Below are 22,490 nucleotides of genomic sequence, written 5' to 3' on the forward strand. Positions count from 1 at the left end.
CAACACATCTGCATTAGCAGAGCAGAAAAGAAGGGCATCTCTCTAAAAATAAAATTATTGAATATTTAGGTGCTGCTATTTTCATCATACATTGTTTTAAAGCTTCAGTTCACTTGGTGCTTTTTTAAGACTTGGGGGAAGGAAAGCACCTGTATTACCTACAAAAATGGTTCTGTTTGTAGCCCCTGGGCACAGACTGGCCCAGAAACAGAGGAAGTTGAGGGCAGTGGCTATGGAAGGTAAAGAGGCAGAAAGGGGAGGAAAACTGGAGCTGATGTCTTGATCCTGCTTTGTTTGCTGCTGCCTGAGCCCTCCTCCCTTCCCACCCTTCCAGCTGGCCCTGGAGCCCAAGGTGCAGATCAGAAGGACACGTGGTAGTCTTGAGATGCCTTGTTTGTCCTGGATGCTGGGAGATGGAAACACAGATTTCCAGGAAAATTTACTGGCACTAAACAGATTTACCATTGTGAGGGAGTTTGGATTTCACATGTGAAGGTGGGGATGAAGGATCCATAGCTCCATCCCCCCCTGCAATGACTCCAGCTGAGGCCCAGGACACAAAGTCCACCTTTGTTCCAGACATGACAAACCATGATGAACCACCATGGGAATGTGGTGGTTCCCCTGGGCCTGGCTGCAGGGTGTCCTTGGAGGAGCAGAACTGATGACAGGGACAAGGGCTGTGGGTGGCACCAAGGCAGGAGACCACCCAAGAGCCACACTTACAAAGCAGATGAACAAATCACAGCGAATGAGGACTGGTTTCTTATCTACACTTTTCACCTGACATCACTTCTTCCTATCTAGTCACTTGATCTGCCTTCTAAATCCAAACTTCAGTATTTTTAGTTACCTAAAAAAAGAAACAATGCTCACCCAGAAGAGCCTAGAAGCTCAGGCTGGAAGCATGAAACCCCAGCAGATCAATATTAAGTTACATCCTGGCAATTAGGGGGAAAATAAACAGAGTTAACTCAGAGCCATGTGAAGCTTTGTGCATTAAAAACACCAATAGTGTTTTATTCAGAAAAAAATAAACAGCCTTGCTTCGAATGAGATAAACATTCACGTTGGATGACACCTGGCATGATAACGTGAGCCAGGAACAAGCTGTGCCTCAGTGCCTCAACAGCACAGGAGGGTGTGAATAATCCTCAGAGGCAAGAGAGCCCCAGCTCCTCCCAAATGCCTGCTGACCTGTCCTCAGTGGTTGCTGCTGTTGAGCTGATCTTTGGCTCATCCTGAAATTTATTATTTTCTGGTTTAGCTTCTCTATCAGCCCATGTTATTTAAACTACATCCTCTGAATTTTTTATTTTTTTGAGCTTTAGATTTCTTTTTTCTAGGAGACTTTCTAGTCCACAGCCAGCTGGGGCCCCTCTTCTTTCCCTTGGCTCTACTCACTGTGAGAAGAATAAAAACCTCCTCTGTTCTCTTTGGACAGGTTTCCAGCTTCCAGAATGGTTTATCTGGAAGCAACATTTCAGATTTTTCTATGCTGCAACTGGCACCACAGACAGGGATGTATCTTCACTGCTGAAGGAGAGCAAAACAAAGTTCTGCCTCCGACCCTTTTTTAAAGCTACACAGAGCTCAGGCATTCTCCCCACCCCACTGCCCTTGACCTCTCAAGAAGTTCTGCCCTCCAACCTCTTTCTTCCCCAGGACAGAAGGGATCTCCAGTGGTCTCTTGTCCAGCCCTCAGCCGGCTTGGATCAGGTCACTGGCACCTTCTGCAGCCCAAAGTGAACTTTCCTCCAAGGATGGAGACCCCACACTTCCCTAGGGTCACTGGCTGCTACTGAGCAATCAAACATTTATCAGGGAAGCAATCAGGGAGGGGTCTGTGCCCACCCAGGCTGTCCTTTGGGCTCTGCTCACCTGTGGCTCTCCCTGGACAGCTGGTTCTCCATCTAGTGCTTCAGGCTGCCCACAGCACAGACAGGCACACAGACAGAGCAATCTGCACTAATAATAATGTTTTTGAAGTTATCCTTTCTCACTCCTGTAGGATATCTGCACCTGAGAAGAACTGGGGACTGCAGAGGGCTGAACCCCCTCCAATGCCCCTGTACCACGCTGGAAGGGGCAGGTGTCAGTGCACCTGCCTGGACACTATTCCTGGCCCAGTGCAACACCAGCCTCCAATGTAAACACACACTGGATGGAACATCTGACCCTCCTTTTCCTGGCAAGCTACTGCCTCCTCCCCACCCCCGTTATAAATACATGCTTCAGAAATACATAAAAGCATAATTTAACACCTGCTTTGACACAGGCATGGCAAGGAAACCACACTGGGACCCCGTGGAGAGCCCACATGTTTCACCTGCTCCCTCAGTGCAGCTCTGTGTCCCTTGCACGGGCTGGGGAGATCCAGCAGTCACGGCTGGGATTGGAGCCAGAGGGGTCTGTAGTGTTCGTGGGCTTCTCAATGCAGCAACTTTTGTTTCCAGGCAGAAAACATCAGCCTGAGCCCTTGCCTTGCAGCAACACCATTTCTTCCTGGCAGTGTTATGACTGGAGGGTGGCCGTGTCCCCTGCCAGACACCACAATGACTCCTTGCTGATCCCAACGCTCCCACGGGACAGGGAACATTCCCAGTGGGAACTGAGGCCCTGCACGCCACAGCGCACAGACAGGAGAAACCTTTCCAAAAAAGCAGCCTTGGCCTCATTCAGGCAGGGCTGTGCCAAGGCTGGGAAGCAGCTGGTGGATCCTGACAGATTTAGCACTCCAGCTGAGGCCTGGATTGAGAGCAGCTCCGCGGGCGAGGCTCAGGGCCTGTCCCGGCCCGGGCCCGCCCGGGGCAGCGCCGAGCAGAGCTGGCCCAGCTCGCTCTCATCGTTCTCCTCGGGCTCGCTGCTGGGCAGGCTGTGGCCTGTGCTCAGGGAGCCCTGGCCCTTGGGCTCAGTGCTCAGCCCCGGGGCACGCTGTGGGCACACGCTGCCTGTGTGGGCAGGGGCTGGCTGCGAGCCCTTCCCCTGGCTGAACAGCTGCCTCAGCAGGGATTTCTGCAGGGTCGTCTGCAGGCTCTCACAAGTCCTCTGGTTTGTGCTTGGCTGGGTGTAATGCAGATCCAGCTGCAGGACCACATCTGTCTGGAAGGGGAGAACAAAGAACACCCAGTGAATGGGGGGGTTAGATTGGAAGCAGAGCTCTCCTGGTACTGCTGCCAGGGAGGAGCCTTGGCTGGCTGCTGTGCAGGCTCACAGCCCCATGCTGTGGCACGATGGAGCAACACTGCTGCCAGAGAAAATGGGCTGTACTTACTCATATAACTCACTGTGCCTGCAGGCCTCAGCCACGGATTTTGGCTTTCAGGACCTCTCCTGAAATCAGGCCATGTGGGATCCCATCAGCTCCACCAGGGAAGTGCCAGTGCCAGCATCACCTCTGGGGTGGGGGCACGGGGGAGCAGGAGCAGCTGCACCATGGCCAAAACCATGCACATGGGAGAAGAAAGCATGAACCACTCACAGTGTTCAAGGCCAGGCTGGATGGGGCTGGAGCACCCTGATCTAGTGGAAGGCATCCCTACTTGATGAGGTTTAAGGTCACTTCCAGCCCAAATCATTCTGGGATTCTATGAACTAAAACACACCTCACACTGTAAAAGCCAACAGTTTTAACCAGCAGTGCTCTACAGGGACCTACTCACAGCCTAGCACTATTTAAAATTTTATTAAAATTTTAAAGAAGAAATAAGAGAATAACCACATTTGTGGCAGTCAAACCCCTGAAAACAGACCCCCAGTACAGCACTGTGCCTGAAACACCTGTAAAGAGCAGGGAGAGGTATAATGGAACAAGAAAATTCTGGCAGGCAATACCTGGTCCAGGTCTCCTGTCTGCACTTAAAACCAAAGCAGAAAAACAGGGAAAGGTTCAGAAAAGAGCTCCAGGAACAAGCAAGGACTGAAAGCACTGCCATATGCTGGAGCACATCATGTACAGAGCAAGCAGAACTGGCTGCAGGCAGATCCAGGCAGCAGCCTGAGAGCAGCACTTGGTGTAAGATCCACTGGCTGTGTGTTAGGGGAGGAAGGAAAATCCAAGAATAAACAAGGTACATACTGCTGTGTGAGGTGAGACAAGCCAGGGGGGAAGCAATTCTGCTTCTCTCATGGTCTTTAAATAGTTTGAGGGTGTCTTGAAGTGAGCCAAAGAGGCACAGCTTGGATCAGGCTTGGCAGTGTTACTCTGATGACTGGAGATCCTGGCCAGCCCATGAACTCATCTCTCAGGCAAGCACACAGCCCAGTGAGACATTCCTCCACCTGAAATAACTGGGCAGCTCTGACCTCCCCGTGGCTGATGGGGCAGGGAGCAGCCTCCTGGCCAGGCAGCAGAGAAAAATAGAACAATCCATGACCAGTGATGCCCCTCTGCTCTCAGCAGAGGCTGCTGTGGGTCAGCTTTGATACACAAAAGCAAAGAGCATCCACAGCTGGGTTCTGCAGCCTGATTGTAAATCAGAAAGATTTTGCTGAGATGGAAAAGGTGAGGTGAAAGGACAGTGCTCTCCTGTGAAAACATGCTGGGAGAGCTGGGTGTGCCCAGCCTGGAGAGGAGAAGGCTCCAATGAGACCTTAGAGCCCCTTCCAGTGCCTGAAGGGGCTCCAGGAGCGCTGGAGAGGGACTGGGGACAAGGGGGAATGGCTTCCCACTGCCAGAGGGCAGGGTTAGATGGAATATTGGGAAAGAATTCTTCCCTGTGAGGCCCTGGCACAGGCTGCCCAGAGAATCTGTGGTTGCTCCATCCCTGAAAGTGTCCCAGACCAGGTTGAACAGGGCTTGGAGCAACCTAGGATAGTGGAAGGTGTCCCTGCCTATGGATAGGGGTGGAACAAGATGATTTTTAAGGTCCCCCTCTAACCTAAACCAATCTGTGATTCTCTAAAAGAGGGCAGCTTTTGTGCCATGAAGATAAACCAGCTCCCCTTTGGTCTGGATGTGACACTGACACATGGTCAGAGAGGCAGATCCAGCTCCAGCCATGCAGATGGGGACACCAGTTCCATGAGGGTGCAGAACTGGGGAAATTTGCACCTGGCTGCTCTCTACCTGAATTCTCTGCAGAGCACAGAGCTGGAAGACACAGTCCAGCTCCTCCCTCTTGTACACGGAGGCCAGCAGAGTCTCCACATGGTCCAGGCAGCTCTCCCTCTGGATGGCCACATCATCTGTCTCCTGCATCAGGAAAACAAGAGGAAACGCAAGGAAAATTCAGCATCAGCACAAAAAATTGAGGCACAACTGCCCATCAAACATGTGCTCAGGGCTTTGATTAACAATTGCCTGGTGGAAATGCTGTGTATCCTAACGGAAGTACTACAGAAAGCTACAGGAATGCAGAGGTTTGGCACACTTATATGCAATGAGAAGACCAGGAGTGTCTCAGCATATGTTACAGGTGAGACAGCCATGACACACAGAGTATCACCATACATGACCAGAAAGCTTCACCCCATACAGAGTAACCCCACAGCACTTCAGGAAGCTGCAATCACCTACCCTTGCTCTTTAGCCCAGCCTTTTATCCCCTTCATGCTCATGCCCTGCCCCTGTGTGCCCTGTGCTCCCTTTGGAGGTTGCTCAGTGCCCCTGGGCACTCCGTGGCTCACTGCTGCCAGTGCTGCTCACAGCTCCAGCCCATTCCCAATTACCACAAACTCTGTGCCTACACCTGAGCACATCTTACTGTGAAAAAGGGGGTCCAGGGGGATTTGCAGGAGAGCAGGGAGCAGCACCAGCTGGTGTCACAGCCACCGTAGGGCCAGCAGTGTCATGGAGGAAGCAAGTTTTCCAAAGGCACAGCTGGCAGCTCTGAGTTGTGCTGAGTGATGATTTAGCCCCCCACCATCTACAGAACAGCCAATTCTTGCTGAGTTGCTCAAATTTAACCAAAACATCACCATGTCTGTGAGATCCTCCTCAGTACCAACTGAGCCACTAACAATACCCCAGGAAGAGACAAGGGAATAAAGGCCTTATGAAACCACACATCATGGAATAACCCGAGTTGGAAGAAACCCACAATGCTCATCGAGTTCAACTTCTGGCCCTGCACAGACACCCCAACAATTCCACCCTGTGCCTGAGAGCATTGTCCAAGTGCTCCTGGAGCTCTGGCAGCCTTGGGGCTGTGACCAAGCCCTTCTTGCCTTGGACTTGAGCCCTCCAGACTGGGTGACAGACCACAGTCTACCACCCCTTCCAGAAGGCCTCCCTCTGCCAGCTAGCCCTGGCAACCCTCCCAGTGTGATCCCTATCAGGTGAAGGAGGCTGTTGGGATACTTAGGGAGGTAGAAGTTGGAGAAGCCCTGGCAGCTCTTCCTGGCCCTCCCTGAACTGCTGCCTGCAAGCAGCCAAAGCCATTTGGTTCTGGCCAGGAGAGTATGAGGAAAAATATTGGATTCCAAATGCTGGCTGGGATCTGCAGGCATCAGGATCACCCCTGCATGCAAGGCTGGTGGAACAGGAGGTCACTGGAGGCTGAAGAAACACCATTTATCTCTGTGCAAGAGAAAGCCAAATCCATCTCCACACTTGGCAGCTCATTACAGGAAAGATAAACTGGAGGGAGCTTGGGGAAGATCAGGCCAGTGAGTGGAGAGCAAAGAGGCAGGAAGCAGATCAGGCTGCTGCTGACACAGGGCTTTGGCAGCACGGCTGCACAAAGGAGGGTGTAGCCCTGCTGTGTCCAGCAGCTCCATCCTCCAGCACGTGCTCTGACCTGCAGAGCTGCTCCAGCCCTGGGTCCCAGCACAGGGAGGACGTGGAGCTGCTGGAGAGAGTCCAGAGGAGGCCATGGAGATGCTCTGAGGGTGGAGCCAGGCTGGGAGAGCTGGGGGTGCTCACCTGGAGAGGAGAAGGCTCCAAGGAGATTCTGGGGTCCCTTCCAGTGCTTAAAGGGGCTCCAGGAGAACTGGAGAGGGACTTTGGACAAGAGTCTGGAGTGACAGGACAAGAGGAGAATGGCTTCCCACTGCAGGGGCAGGGTTAGCTTAGAGATAAGGGAGAATGTCATCTCCACTGTGGAACTTCCTGCCCACAATTCAAACCATGACTTACTTCCATGTTGGAAACAACTTTTTGTAAATTTCAAGGCCCGGTAAAATCAACGTTTTTGCTTTTCTTGCCTCAACTACAATTGCCTTGCTCCTTCCTTTCATTACTTTGTCTGTGTTTTAGTTGGCACACTTTTTTTCCATGAGGCACAGACCCAAAACTGGACCCAGCATTCCAGCAACAGCCAGGAGAGCCACTCAGGATCTCACACAAATCTCAGAGCTCTAGTTTGCAACCTTGCCATGGTTTTGTGCCCCGTTTTTGTGGCCTCAGCTGTTTTGGGCTCTGACCAGAACTGGTTCTCCACTCACTGCCCATCCCATGCTGATGATACTTTTTATTCTTGCTCACATGCAGGAACTTGCATCTGCTGAATAACAGCCTTGGCCTCAAACTGTACCTTCAGTTATCCAAATCCTTCAAAAATCTGCTTTGTAGCACCTTGCAGAGACACCTGGTGTTATGGGATCTGTGTATTTAATATGCACATCAGTGAAAATAAAAACCAATCCCACAGCCCTGATTTTTCAAAAAGCCCAAACATACTCAACCACCCTCCAAGGAGAGTTTTCTCTTAGTTTTAAGTGGAATTTCCTGTGTGTGCCCATGGACTCAGGTTCTGGCACTGGGCACTGCTGGGAAGAACCTGGCTCCTTCCTCTTTGCACCCTCCCTGCAGGTGTTTGCAAACCTGGATGAGCTCTTCCTGAGCCTGTCCTTCCACAGGATGAACAGTCCCAGCTCTCCCAGCTTTTCCTCACTAGAGGGAGCCCAGTGTCCCCCGTGGGCATCTCAGGGATCCCACAGCAGGGTGGTGGCTGCTGGGATGTCTGAGGTGGGGTAGGTGACAGGCATGGAAGGACATGCTGCTGCCCCTGCAGACAGCACTGGAGCTCACTGGGAGCCAGCTCCACCATGCACGAGGACAAGAAGAGGGATCTGGCTGTACTGGAGTCCCTTGTTGTCCCCCTGATCCCTCTTGAGACAGCTCCAGAGGCAGGAGCAGGCAGATGGGTCCCCCTTCTCCCCAGTCACTGATGTGGGGCAAAGCACACAAACACATGCTCACATACACAGACACGATTTTCATGCATGATGCTCACAAGGGGAAATGATGCTGCAGCTTAGGAATGGGCAGGATCAGGCTCCAAACCTCCTGGATACACCACGCTGCACCAGTGACCCCAGTGTGCTGAGGAGCAGTGTCCCTCCACGAGAAACAAGGGCCAAAAAATCCACCACAAATGAGCTATGCTTCAAGAGGACTACAGAAAACAAGGGAGATAGTTACAGGAAGGAGCAGCAAATTAAATCTGTACAAGTGGCATGGAGACCATCAGTAAAGCCCACACATGGTCTGGGAGGAAAGGTTTGAGAAAGGGTTCAAGAAAGCTGGTGCAGCTCAGCTGGGAAGGAGTATATTATTGCATTAAGATATATTAGCACAGCAGGCTAAAGAAGTCAAAAAGCCAGACCTACTTTCTAACACAGAAAACAGAATAGCTCTTGGCCTCAATCAGATTAAACGCAATAATTTAATCAGGCAGGCCAGAAATCAATCTGAGGGATAACTGGTTAAAGGCATCCAACTGCTGCCAAATCTTTTTTTTGTGATGCATGAGGAGCAAGGCAGGGAATCCACTGAGATGTGGAAGGAGCCTCAAAGAGGTGCACGCAGAGGAGGGGATCCTTTCTCACCTGGGACCAGCCACTCCTCAGGACTCAGCCCAACCACCCTCCCCACCTCAGCCCCGGGGAAAGCAGCCCAGCAAGGGGACAGGCAGAGCACTCACAGCGAGCTGGCGGAGCAGGAGCTGGGGCTCAGTGACGTGGGCCAGGGGTGGCTGTGGCTTGGCACACACGAACATCAGGTTGGAGAAGAGGCGCAGGAAGCGCAGCTCCACCCGCGCCCCGCACGGGAACGTCACCGTTCTGCTCGGCAGCTCTGCAAGGGAAACCCCCGCACCATCAGCTCCTCTGAGGCTTCTGTCAACACCTCCCTGCACAGCAGCGTCCCTGAGAGCCACAGGCACCCCCAGCTGCCTGCGTGGCTCACCTTGGCTGTGTCCCCAGTGCTCAGCGGCCGCTCCCGAGGGACAGATGGGGTCCGTCAGGGACCGGGCTTCCTTCAGAGTGTGCCTGATCTCCATCACCTGCTTCCCAGTGACCAGGGGATCACGGCCAATGTCTGCGGGAAAGAGTGGGAAGCACAAGGATCACTCCAGGCTCCTTACTGATCTCCCTGCCTTTCAGGCCCTGCATGAATGTCTCCATGCTGCTCGGAGGCCACTGAAAGCTCCCCTGGGGAACAGCCTGTGGTTTGGAGCTTAGGGAGGAACAGAGGGCAGGATGGGATGGGATGGGATGGGATGGGATGGGATGGGATGGGATGGGATGGGATGGGATGGGATGGGATGGGATGGGATGGGATGGGATGCGATGGGATGCGATGGGGCAATGTGGAGCCACTGCTGTCTCTCTTCTCACCCCTGCCACCGAAACAAGTGTTTTCGAGCTTCTCTTACCTTCTAACACATCCTCCAGCATGTGTGTAACCTTCTTCTCTTGCAGAATATGTTTCTTCAGGTATTTCATGAAGATCCCAGAGCTGAACTCCCCATCCTGCAATTCATAGGCTTCTGCATCTTCACTCCTGCAAGAGTAAGGGTATTTCTTCAGAGTCCCTGCAGTTCTGCCTTGGGCAGGAAGTCCAAGGTCAGTCTGGGGTGGCCAAGTCCATCCAGACTCTATTGGCTGGGTCAGAGTGAGCTGCTCAAAAAGTGCTTTGGTTGTGCCCCAGAGAGGATGGGCAGGCCACAGGACAGGAAAAAGCAGTGGAAGGGAATGGGACAGGACAGCACAGTCTCCTTTGCCAGCCCGGGCAGGTGACAAAGATGAAAAGCCAGTGGAACTGTCACTGGACCAGTAAATAATGCCCAGCATCTCAGGAGGCTTTGGGTGAGCTGCTCATGGCACATCCACCTGGGGAACCAGGCTGAAGATCAGGTGACAGGAGCTGGTGTCACCTTCACACACAACTTTCAACTGAAGCACAGGCTGCTGGCAGCAGGAAGGACAGAAGTGCCTGAAGAGCACACCTAGCAGATGGAGGGTGAGACCAGAGGGAAGGTGAAAGCCTCTCCAGCCTCTGTGCATGACAGGATGAGAGGAGACAGGGCTGTGCCAGAGTCTGGTGCTGTGGGAGGCTGTGGGAATGAAGTCACTCACGTGGAATAGCCATAGACAGTGTTTCCCCAGGGCTCCAGGGGCTGCACCTGGGACAAGGCACGTCCTGGGTTGTACCTGGACAGGAGGCAAAGGCACAAGTCAGTGCTGAGGACACCTGTCAGCATCAAATGTCAAGGACATGTGTCAGGGGACAAATCCCACACATTCCTCACGTCCATCTCTCAGGGGTGGCAGCTCAACTGTCTTTGCTGGGAGTCTGGAACACCCCACAGGGCCCTTCCAGACCATGCCCACACCTTTGCCTTAGGGAACCAAACAGGCTATGGGTGATACACCCCCAGATCTCCCTGAGAGATGGGGTCAGGACACACACACAAGTCTCAAAGCCCAGAACTGTTCCTGGCACTTTGGTCTAGACACAGCTGAATGAGCACAGCCCCTATTATTCCCAGAATTGGGTAGATCCATGGTGACAGCATCTGACTTCCAACAAAACAGATATCTTGGTTGCATTGAATGGCTAAACCTTGCCCATCTGCCTGCAGCCAGACTGACAGTGTGGGGACAGACTGCCTCCAGTTCACACCAGTGACTCGGAGCTGTGCCCAGTCACACAGTGACAGAGGCTGTGTTAGTCCATGTAATTCAATTCCAGCACAGTTTCCTGGGGCTGGAGCTGGCACACTAAGGACAGCAGAAAGGACAGGGGTACTGCCAGCAGCCAGTGTGACCTACTGCTGGTGGCACAGTCTGGAGATGTTCAATGGCAGAATTCAACTGGCTTGTGTAAATTGTCCTAAAGATGATCAGAAGAGAAAACGTGAGAAAGGAGACATATTTCTAAATCTGAATATTGAGATTTATCTGCTCTTCAATTGCTCTTAATGTAAAGCAGAAATCTTTGGTTCCAGATCCTAGGATAAATCAGGGAATTCCTGGAAAAGGCAATCACATCCACCCAAAATCAGTATATAAATGTATGAGGCTACACACAGGCTCTGTGCTCTGATTCCTCCCTGCTAAGGCTGAGCATCTGCTCCCACTTGGCACAGGGAGATGTGTTTCTCACCACCCTGGCGTTTCTGATGCCAACACATGGGGTGAGCTCCCTCTCAGCACAGACACAGCTTCATGCATGAGTCTGACCAGGAGGGTGTTGGGAAAGGAGGCCCTGGGAGCCTTGTTTTGCACAGCGGTGTAAACACACACAGCTATGAAATCCAGATGCTTTCCTGAGCTGAAATGGTGACTTCCAGAGAAAAAATGAGCTCAGGAGAGAGCTCCTGCCCCAAGATCAGGGATAACACCCACTGCATGAAGTGCTGTGCTTGCTGTGGCAAAGGGGAGGTGTGAACTTCAGGGAAGGAGGGAGAAAACCAGCTGCACAAGTTTGCCTAAATATAACAGCAGATCTCACACTGCATCCTCCGAGCACCACTGAGACTCCACTGGGCAAAGGAACCAATGGCAATGCCAGGGAAGGACACAGCAGCTCAAAGGGAGACAGAGAGCATCTCAAAAGCTGTTTCACAGATTGTTGACACTTGCACTGGTGAGGCCCACACTGCCTCCCCATCTCACAGATGGCACACCAGCAGCCCAGAGCTGCACCAGCCCAGCTCCAGCAGAGAATCCACGAGATCCAGGTGTTCCTGCTTTGCTGCAGCCATCCCCTGCCTCTGATCATGCTGGGGAGGGCAGCCAGGTGCACCAGGGAAGCAACACTCTGCTACCAGCAGGAAGGGAGAAAGGGGATGCTCCTCTCTGGGGAGTTCAGGCAGCACCAAGGGACACCAAGCTCCAGAGCTGTGGGACAAATCCCAGCACAGCCAGCTTTAGGCTATTCAAAGCAAGCAGCCCCATCACTGCAGCTAAAAGGCATCCAAAATTTATCATCCCTCCAGGGGCTGGCAGCTCTCTCAGGGTAACAAAAGCTCTGTTGTCTTTCCAATTCTTAGCACAGGAACCACAGCAGAGAGAGAGAGATATTCCTACATTTGCTCTCCAGGTGCTCTCTGACCTGTAAATCTGCCTCAGGAGCCTGAAACAAATGAACTAATGACAGCTTCTACTGCAACAGTCCACCCACCTCTGCTGAAATTGGACAAGTAGTAATTTCCTGCAGCAGGATAGAAGTCTGCAGGCCAAGGGAGGATGATGGGTTTTCCACAGAAAGTGGGAAAATGCTGATCCCTGACCTCAGCAGCAGCAGCTTCACAACACAACCACTTCAGAAGGATTTAAGCCCAGCAAAAAAGAAGTAGCAGGGCTTAAAATATTTTCCTGTCATATTGTACTCTTCTCACAGATGTTAACAAAAATGGAGCCAGGAGAAGAGAGGTGAACTGAACACTCCCAGCATGAGCATGTGGGAAATATGGACCAGGAAAGCACACAGTCAGCAAGATCAGGTCAGGTGGGTCAGGCTTGAATCACAAAAGACAAACCCTGTGCTGAGTTTCAGCCCACAATTTATGCCAGGCAGAGCCATACCTCCATAGGCTTGAGGCAACCTGCCTGTATTTGCCAGGCTTCTTCACCTCAAAAAACCACGGGAGGGTTTCCAGCTCCTTCTCTCCAGCAGAACTCAGACAAGGGCTGCACTAAGACATGACTGACCCATCCCCAGGACACCCTGCAGGACCTGACAGCGTGGTTGCTTTTATGGCATAGATCAATAACCTCTGGCAGGGGCTCAGCAGCACCACGGGGGCTGTCAAAACCCACAGCTGAGCATGGCTCCCCTCCCCAGCCCTCAGAATGCCCAGGTGAGGAAGGAGAAAGAGGCCCCTACCACTTCCTGCAGGTGTCCAGCAGGATGATGTTCAGGGCTGTCTGCTGCTGCTGCATCTTCTGGAGGATCCTCTGCACGCTGATGCAGTTCTCAGGGGCATAGGGCTGTGGAGCATCCACAGGGACCATGTAGTTTCTCCCCAGATGTTCGTAGCCATGCCCAGCATAGTAGAATATAGCTGGGAACAGGGAGAGGAGAGGATGAATCAGGATTCCAACCTGCAGGTCTGTAACCAGCTCCCCGTGGCCACGTCCCACCCCCTGTCCTGAAAGGTGCAGGGCAGACCTAGACTAGTAGCACCTATGGAAGTGGTGAACGTTGATCTCACAATTTCAACTTTTCCCCAATTTATTCCCTTCATTAGTGTTGGAAGCAGCCCCAAGAGGCTCTCCTGTGCTTGTGGATTCCTGCACTGTCTGTCTCCTGAAGGCCCTGGGTTTACACACTTCCAAACCCTCTGTGCTGCAACACCCAGGACCAATGCCACTGTCTGGGGATGCTGGTTGGTGAAACCTGGGGAATTGAAATGGGTTAAAAATAGCTCTATGAGGTGACACAGAGAGTTGTGTCACTACAGCTGGGGGACAGTGAAGAGTGAGAGGTCAGAAGTGGGAAAAAGCAGCTAAGAGGCAACAGCAGGAGAAATTCTCCACTCAGATTCACTGCCAAAGCCCACACTTCAGTGAGTAACCTCTCCTCTATTTTCCTTCCTCTGCTCCTGCCCCTGCACTTGGCTCTGTGCTCACTTTGGTGTGATTCTGCAGGGATGCAGTAACAGGGGCAGGAGCTGAAGGGCTGAAAGCATGATCTCACTGCGTGGAGAATGGAAAACATGATCTCATAGTCAAAAAGACCTCGAGTCACCTTTGGTTTCTATTCTCAGGGGACAATGGAAAGTTTCTCAAATGGCCATTTTCACAGGTGCCCATGAGATTTGGGTTCCTCTTCTGGTGGACCAGCAGCCAGAGACAGCAGGCTCTGATTTGCAGAAGCTTTAAACTTTCGTAGCTTGCAAATCAAAGCCACAGAACCCTCCCCTGAGACTAGAAAAGAGTATAAAACAGGAAGCCTTCTAGAAAAATTAGATGCAGGTTGGGCCCCTTGAGCCACTGAGCACTGGTGGCTTTCATCCTTCTGCTGTCCATGCAAGGGAAGTGATGACATCTGTTACCAGGCACCATCACTGAGGCTTGGAAAAAATGAAATGTAACAGGAAAGCCCACAATGAATGATTCACTCCTTAAATCTTCTAACTTTTGAGGTCTTGCTCAGTACCTGAATGTACCACCAAGTGCTCCCCATGCTATATAAACCACAAAGGCTTGTGTTCAAATCAAAAAAGGTGAGTTTCACATCACCTGAGCAACTTCTCCAACCTCTCCTAGACTGATTCTTTCCTTCTGAACAGGAAAGTCAACAATTTGCCCAGAGAAGGAAAGGGATGTTTCATTCTGAGTTCTTCCCACATTGTATGAGTCAGAACTGCTCATCACAGAAAAAACTTCTGAGTACCAAATTAAAAAGGGGAAGCTCCAAGCACTGCTTATAATGCAGGAAATGTCAGCATGAGGCTGAATAAAGGCGTGGCTCCATATTTCTAGTATTCCACTCACAATTTTCTGCTTGCGTTGCATTTCCAACATAATTTTTTTTTTATTTGGGACTTTTTAGGATGCTTAAAATAACATCCACGGGGATTCCTCACTTGCCTGAGGGTGCAATAATTAGATCACTTAGAGGATGTTTCAGGGGCTTTCAAAAATCCTGTGAAGCTTTTTTGAGATGAGATCTGGAGGAAAAGCAGCCCAATAATCCACCACCTCCATACAATGAGTTGGACAAACCTTTGGATCATAGGATCACCAGGGCTGGAAAAGACCTCCAAGATGATCAAGTCCAACCTTGGACTGAACCACACCATGCCCACCAAACCATATCATGCACTGCCACAGCCACTTGTTTTTTGAACACTTTCCAGGGGAGCTGTGCTGGGATGGTCTGGAGATGTGGGAAGTCTGGAAAGTCTCTGGAGGGACACCAAAAACCCCAACTGTCCTCGTCAGCACAGACCATACAACAAGGGGCAATGAGCACCAACCCGTGGAGGTTCATGTTCACCAGCCAGCCCTCTCCTCCCTCTGTATCTGCTCTCCTGACTTCAGCTCTGCTGGTTGCCACACAGGGGGTGGCACCTCCAGGTTCCTCAAGCAAGAACACTGGGATGCCACAGGAGCATGTCCAACATGCACAGTGTACAGGACTGGCTGTCACAGGCACCTCTGGGGTCTCCACCAGGCTGCCTGAGCTGCTCCTGGAGCTGCTCTCCCACCACAACTGGGGCACTCAGCAGGCAGCCTGAATGTCCCACCATTCAGTTAGGATTCCAGCAAATGTGGCAAGAATCCTGAACCCAATCACTGCTGGATCCAGCCCACACTGGGGTTCATTGCCTTCAAACAGCACACTACTCAGCCTGGAGAGCTGTTAAGAAAACCTCAACTTAAGCAGGCATTGCCTCACAAACACACAACTCAGCACACAAAATCAATTTTGCCAGGAAGGACCAGCGGCCACGAATGCAGAGAAGCTCTAAAAGTTTAAATAAGGCATGACAATATGAAAGGTTTGCTGTTTCCAAGCCTTTTTTTCTCTCCAGCGCTTAGGAAGGGCCATGGATAAAATGCCTTTTGGTCCTCACGTGCCATGGATAGAGGGTAAGAATGGCAGCTGGGATGACTGACCTGGGAGAGGTAAAGCCTGGGATACAAGGAGATTTCAGAGAGCAACAAGGAAAGGAAGCTGCAAGTGAAGCCGTGGGAATATTCTGTCACAGGTGATGTGCTCAGAGTGCCAGGACTGCACCTGGCCCTTCCACCAGCTCAGCTCCCCACATGAGTCAGTGCTTCCCAGAACAAGGTGGTTGTGCAGCATTTACCTCGTGGCCAGGTCCCCTCCACTGCACAACCTCCAAACCTCATGCTGAATGCCAGCCTGGAATCAGCCCACTCTGATTTCACTGTCTGGGTGCCACTCAGCTGGCATGTAAGCCTCACACTGAGGTTTGGAAGCAAAAAAAAAAAACCACCTGCAAGGTGTTTTCAGGGTTATCTGCCATGCTGTGACAATCTCAGATGCTACTTTCACCACCAAATCTGAACACCTGCTTTAAGATCCACAAGATCTGCTGGTTGGGTTTGTGGTTGAGGAACGCTTCCTAACTGAGCACAGTGCACAATTCAGCACAAAGCCCAACCTCAAAGCCACCTGCAGCTGGAAATGCTCTTCTGCAAAAGGGTTGTCAGGGGCCCAAATTAGACCTTCAGGAAAGAGAAACAAGGAATTCATGACCAGATGCAGCAGTCAGGGCCCAAAAGGAGCTCCCCTCCTCACACATGAGTGGGGGGGGCAATCAGTCAGTCTCCTCAATTCTTTTATTCAAGGAAAAATCAAAACTTTCCCATTCACTCTTGGAAGAACTGGCTCCCCAAAAACTCAGTATGAGCCCATGCTGTTGGGATTGGAGGTGAGCCACATATTGGAGAAACATCTGCCAAAACTAAACCATGCAAAGGCTCCTGCCAAGCCTGGTCTCCTTTGAGACAGCAACATTCAATTTCTTCTCTTTTAATCCAAGAGCTGCTCAGAAAATTACCTCATCCCCACCCAGCACAGGTGGCTGAGCTGGCTTGGCCTTACCATAGACTCCCTTGCCCAGGAGCTGCAGGAACTGAGTGACCGCTGTCGCCATCTCAGCCTTGTTCAGATCCAGCAGGGAGACAACCTGGAAGCCCAGATGCTCCAGAAGATGCCTCAGCTCAAACACATCCCTCACAGGAGCCATGAGGTTGGGGTGATGCTGGTAGCGGTTGTTGCCCACTAAAAGTGCTATTTTGCCTGTAGCTGAAACAAACACCGAGTGAAAAAGCTGTAAATGCTCAGCAGGAGGCAAGATCTCACCTCCTCCTGCTGCAGTGAGGATGTGGGCAATCTGAGCAAGGATAGACTCGAGGCTGCTGCAAGCCTGGAGCACCCTCCAGAAAGCCCATGGCTTTCTGAACACTTTGACAAAATACATAATCATTTTGGCAGAAAGGCTTGAAAAGTTTTCAGTCGACAACCAAAATCCCAGGAATGCAGAGGCTCTGCTCTGCCTGCCCTGGGGTCTGGCATGTCAGTGTGCATGGGAGGGGGATGCACTGAGCCAGGCTGAGGGGTCCTTTCCTTCCCAGGACTGAAGGAGAGAAACCCATGGCTCCTGCTTTGATTCTAATCCCACCTCCTACTGTAAAAAAAAGGGATTTGTGTTGCTCAGTGGTGGTGGGAGTAAGGAACTTTGCCCTGCTCTGAAGAGGTATTTCAAGTAGGGATAAGTTGTCATTTGAACAATGCTTTTTAAAATCGTTTGGCAGGCACAGAGCTTAAGTCTCAGTTACTCATTAGGAATAATCTTACTCCACTTGCTGAAAAAGATCAGGGCTTGGCAGGGGATGGAACTCATTTTATTCTGTGCAGCTCTAATCCAAAAGTGCAGAGCCTGTGGCAATGTGGTCATAAAGGCTTGAAGCAGTCTTTGCAGGAAAAGCACTCCCATTCCTTGTCCTCCCATCCACCCTGGAGCCTGGCTTTTAATTAAGGGAATAATTGCTCAGGAAGAAAAGATGACAGTACTCACCAAAAAACTTTCCAGAGCCTGGGCACGTACCTGGGAAAGAAAGAAGGAAATTATAAGCCTGGGTTCAGTAAGCCTGGGCCCAATACCCAGTGTGAGTTCTGCTCCAATAGCCCTGACAATGCCCAGCTGGATCAAACACACACAGAGGATCTGCACAAGCAACATTCCTCAGGCAACTCCTTCATAACCTGACTGCTAACCTTGGAGACACTGGTGTGATGCTAGGAGGATTTATGAAATCCAGCCTGATTTAGGACATCCTGAGCAGCTGGGAAGCAAAGCCTGGAGAAGTGGCAGACCAGGGAAGGAGGATCAATATGGAGAACTCATACCTGATGTGACTCACCTGCTACCTTGCTGCAGCAAAAGCAAAGCAAACAAAATGACTCAAGGTCAATACAAGCTCCAAAACAAGAGTTTCTCCCCATAAATGTGCAGTATCCTTTTGATTGCAACAATATTCCCAGAGTTTTTCATCTCCCTGCTGTGCCTTTCCCTGTTGTTTTAGCAGTTCTGGCTCAGAAAAGCCACTCACTTTGGTCCACAAGCTCTCCTGCCTGAGCACTTCCAGTCTTTTAAAATCATTATTACCCTAATAGCTCCAGCTTTTCCTATTTCAATCAGAAATAAATTTAAAAATCCAGCCCAGGAGAAAATTCTAGAACCCTAAACCCTGCTCTAAAAGAAGAAATTAAGAATAAATTGCATAAATCTCATGGGTCTTGAAGACCTCTGGCTCCTGAACCAGTGCTGCTGATACACAAGAGATGCCCGAAAAGCTGCAGAAAAAAACCACTCATTCTTTTCCACCTCCTACAGAGGCACCTGTATCTTGTGAAAGCTCCCCAGCAGTAATTCATTGGACCCAACCCAATCTGGGTCCTTTTCTCACTGTCTGTCCCCCCAGGATGTGTTTTGCCAGCTGTGAGGAGGCAGGCTGAGTGCTGTCTGGCTACACAAGATCAATTTGCACTTTGGAGAAATTTTAAAGCCAGCATAAAAGGCAGGATAAGAAGCTTATGGCATAGAAAAATCTCTAGGTGGAGTAAAGAGCCAGCAAAGTCAGCCTGAGCTATAAGCTATTCCTGAGCTATTCCTGCCTCACATAAGGTAAAGGCAGAAAGCCAAAGCAGCCAGAGGTGGAGCATGCCCGAGGCTCTGGGAACACATCCTCTCCCTGGGATCCATCACTCACACAGCATCAGCCCTGAGCTGCCAGCCCAAGGGGCCTGAACCTTCCCAAATAAACACCACCCACTCCAGCTCTGTATCCGAGCACATCCCTTTGTGTCAGCGAGACTGGAAATGAGTATGGCCACAGGAGCCTGCTGTGATTTGGCCGGGAGCTGTGAAAGCAGCACCTTGGCAAGGTGTCTGGGCAGGTCTGCAGGAAGCAGCTGAGAGCACTGAGCACAGCAGGTGCCTGACCCACAGCAGGGCCCAGCAGCATCCCACCAGCCTGACAGCACACCACTGCATTCGGGGGCTCTTCCAGCCACTGCTCCCTTTGCTCCCTCAGAGCCCCATTGTCAAGGAATCCCGTTTATCATGGTCCTTGTTCGCCTCCAGAGAGCACCAAACTCCTCTGTCCCCTCTAATGATGTCTCACAGCAGGTGACATGCAGCAAAGTGATGTGGGTGGCTCTGCTCACCGACGTGAACGTCCACGGCGTTGGTCCAGTGCTCCCCGTGGCTGTTGGAGGCACAGCAGAGGTACGTGCCAGAGTCACTGACCTTGGTGTGGCTGATCTAGGCAGATCAAAAGTTAAATCACATTATTTATGGTGAAAGTCTGAAGCTCCATGCCAGGATCTGCCAAAGGCACTGGTGTTCATGGAATAAAAAGTATTTTTCCCGCTGTTTGCACAAATTTTACCTCACAAAGAATCAGGACAGGGACAAGAACCAGAGCAGTACCAGCTGGTGAGGACTCTGGTTCTCCAGCCCAGGCTCCTGCTCAGAGAGGGACTAAAGCCACCACTGAGTCAGGGGGGCCATGGTTCTGTCTGTTCAAGCCCTGAACACCTCCAAGCACATTGCTGCCTTTCTGGCTCCAGCACAGCACCATCCACCTCCAAAAACAACCTCTTCTTAGTGCCCAGACTGCACTTTCCCATCAGAATTGCAATCTAAGGCCACCATGTAACACCATCTAAGACCATGTGTTATACCACTGACCACTACTGAGGAGAGACTGGATGTCTTCTCCTTGTGCCTTTCACATGATGCCCTGGGAGGGAATCTCCTTTCCTGATTCAAGAACATAGCACTGATTTACACTCAGCCAGAGACACAGAATAAAGCCAGCCCCTCTCCTGCCTCCCTGACCCTCTTCTGTCAGGACCAACCACATTTCCTTCTAGGTCTCCAGCAGGCAGACAGGATTCCCACAGCTCCCAGTCCCCAATCCACAGTCCCCTTCACACACAGACAGTAACTGTTCTCAAGTCTCTGCATAAAAGGGCACAAGAGATGTGCTGAGAACCCTTGACACGTCTATGGATTGGTCACCTCTTAGAAGAATATCCATAACTTTGAAAGAAATCCATAAAACATATTCCCCCTTCACACAGAGTCATCCAGCCAGCTGCCAGAGCAGCAGGGTGATACGTGGAGGGCTTTCTCACAACCCTGCAATCAGCTTCTCCCAGCACCCAAAGCTCCTGTACTATCCCCAGAAAACCTTACCCAGAGCTTTTTTCTCTTCTGCTGCTCCAGCAGGTTCCCATTGCGGTACCACTGGTAGCTGGGGGCCGGGACCCCCATGGCAGCACACTGCAGCTGCAGCGGCTGCCCCACCTCCACCCGCTGCTCCCGGGGGTTCAGGACAATGACTGGCTCTCCTTGCCACAGCCGAGGGGGCAGACCTGCAAGGCAGCAAGACAGAATTGGCCCTCCCTCCACAGGGACAGCAAACAGTGCCATCTTCGACCATCACTACTGCACCTTTCTCCTTGGAGAGCGGGGAAGCCTTGGGAGCAATGCCTGTGATAGCAAATGCCACACCAAAGCCCTGCCTCTGGCTTCCCAAACCTGATCCTCGCCCTTTCCTGGCAAAGGTGAAGTCAACATTCTAAAGAAAACCACACCCCATTTTTGGTCAACTTTTAAGTAGCCAGATGGGTTCTTCTAGTCCCAATACCCAGAATAACTCTGGGAAAGCCATGGCAAGCATGAGGTGCAGGTGCTTGGACGGGGCTTGGAGCAACCTGGTCTATTGAGAGGTGTCTCTGACCATGGCAAGGGGCAGAACAAGATGAGCTTGAAGATCCCTTCCAACCCAAACCGTTCTGTGATTCCATAATACATCAAGAAGGTCAAAGAGAAGCTTGTACCTCTGGCAACGCACTGATGGACCTCTACCTTCACCCAGTCAGAGAAGACAGCATTTCTGTGGAGGTCATTGACTCTGCAGGTGTAGAGCTGGGTCTGCTCTGCAATGATGGGCAGGTCTTGGTTGGTTGCTCCAGGAATCAGGCGGCAGTCAGACTGAAGGGAAAACATAGGCAGTGGGCCTGATTTCCTCCCCTCCTTCAGCTCCCCCACTGTGTGCAGGGACCCAGCCTGGTGCCATACCCAGGGCCACCCCATCCTTACCTGGTACTGACAGAACCACTGGTACTGCAGCGAGGTACGTCCCTGGGCTCGGCACCGCAGCGTGAAGGAATATCCCACCGGGACAGAGACAGACACCGGCTGCTCCGTTATGGTAATGGCTGCGGAGAAACAGCAGGTGGAGGTGGGAACCACACTGCAGTCACTGCCCAGCATCCCACTGTCAGCCAGTGGCCAGGCATGGTGGGCTTCAACAGGGACACCCATCCCAGCAGGCAGGGAAGATTGGAAGAACAGGGATGCTCTTGTGGCCAAAAATGGAGAGATTGGATGGATGGATGGATGGATGGATGGATGGATGGATGGATGGATGGATGGATGGATGGATGGATGGATGGTGTGTAGGTGAATGGACAAGGGGATGGGTGGATGGAAGTATGGGTGGGTGGATGGATGACATGCGGCTCTTCTGGATATTCTCGCAAGTGCCCCGGGGGCTGGCACGGTCACTCAGCCCCGTGGTCGGTCACTCACCTTCCTGCATCGCTTCTCCGGCGGCTCCTCCCCGGCCTGTGCGGCCGCCGGCCGGCCCCGCGGCGGTTCCTGTCCCCGGGACGCGGCGGCGGCACCTGCGGCGAGGGACGGCGGCGCTGGGGCGGGTGGGGCCCGGGCGAGGGCCCGCTCAGCCGGCGCGGCGGCCCATGGCGGCTGGGGGCTGCGGCGCCGGGCCGGGGCCCGCACTCGGCTGCCGCCGGCCCCGCGGCCCCGCACTTCCGCGCTCCCGGCCCGCCCCGCGCCCGCCGCCACCGGGGGCGGCGCCGCCCCGCGCCGGGGCTGCGGCGGCACGGCACGGACCGGCACGGACCGGCACGGCACGGCGCCGCACGGACCGGCACGGCACGGACCGGCACGGCACGGACCGGCCCGGCACGGCACGGCACGGCACGGACCGGCACGGCACCGCACAGACCGGCACGGCACCGCACAGACCGGCTCCGCACGGCACCTCACAGACCGGATCGGCTCCGTATGGACCGGCACCGCACGGACCGGCACAGACCGGATCGGCTCCATATGGACCGGCACCGCGCGGACCGGCTCCGCAAGTCTGGCCCGCTCCGACGGGGACGGTGCAGGACGCGCCCCTCGCCAGGATGCCGGGGCTGCCCGCATGCCCACGAGTGACCGCTCGCCCTCCCCAGGGGT

At 52.4% G+C, this 22,490-nt stretch overlaps 1 protein-coding gene across 3 annotated transcripts in view; it reads right to left on the reverse strand.

Annotated features, from left to right (window-relative positions):
* LOC135280816 (mucosa-associated lymphoid tissue lymphoma translocation protein 1 homolog) overlaps positions 1–22,060 on the reverse strand; it is a 33,852-nt gene extending 11,792 nt beyond the window's left edge. The window contains exons 1-14 of one of the 3 annotated variants that reach the window (XM_064389107.1): positions 21,819–22,058; positions 21,327–21,445; positions 21,065–21,218; positions 20,418–20,596; positions 19,382–19,478; positions 17,730–17,759; positions 16,754–16,957; positions 13,058–13,235; positions 10,303–10,377; positions 9,600–9,727; positions 9,131–9,262; positions 8,868–9,019; positions 5,069–5,194; positions 986–3,102 (exon numbers count right to left, since the gene is read on the reverse strand). In XM_064389107.1, the coding sequence (XP_064245177.1) occupies positions 2,779–3,102; positions 5,069–5,194; positions 8,868–9,019; positions 9,131–9,262; positions 9,600–9,727; positions 10,303–10,377; positions 13,058–13,235; positions 16,754–16,957; positions 17,730–17,759; positions 19,382–19,478; positions 20,418–20,596; positions 21,065–21,218; positions 21,327–21,445; positions 21,819–21,828 (1,908 nt within the window). In that variant the 5' untranslated portion in view covers positions 21,829–22,058 and the 3' untranslated portion in view covers positions 986–2,778. Of the gene's footprint in view, positions 1–985; positions 3,103–5,068; positions 5,195–8,867; positions 9,020–9,130; positions 9,263–9,599; positions 9,728–10,302; positions 10,378–13,057; positions 13,236–16,753; positions 16,958–17,729; positions 17,760–19,381; positions 19,479–20,417; positions 20,597–21,064; positions 21,219–21,326; positions 21,446–21,818 lie in introns of those variants that run through there. The other 2 variants (XM_064389106.1, XM_064389108.1) reach the window with 2 other exon arrangements.
* Positions 22,061–22,490: the final 430 nt, after the last annotated feature.

This window comes from Passer domesticus, chromosome 14 (genome assembly GCF_036417665.1).
Source record: "Passer domesticus isolate bPasDom1 chromosome 14, bPasDom1.hap1, whole genome shotgun sequence".
Lineage (NCBI taxonomy): Eukaryota > Metazoa > Chordata > Aves > Passeriformes > Passeridae > Passer > Passer domesticus.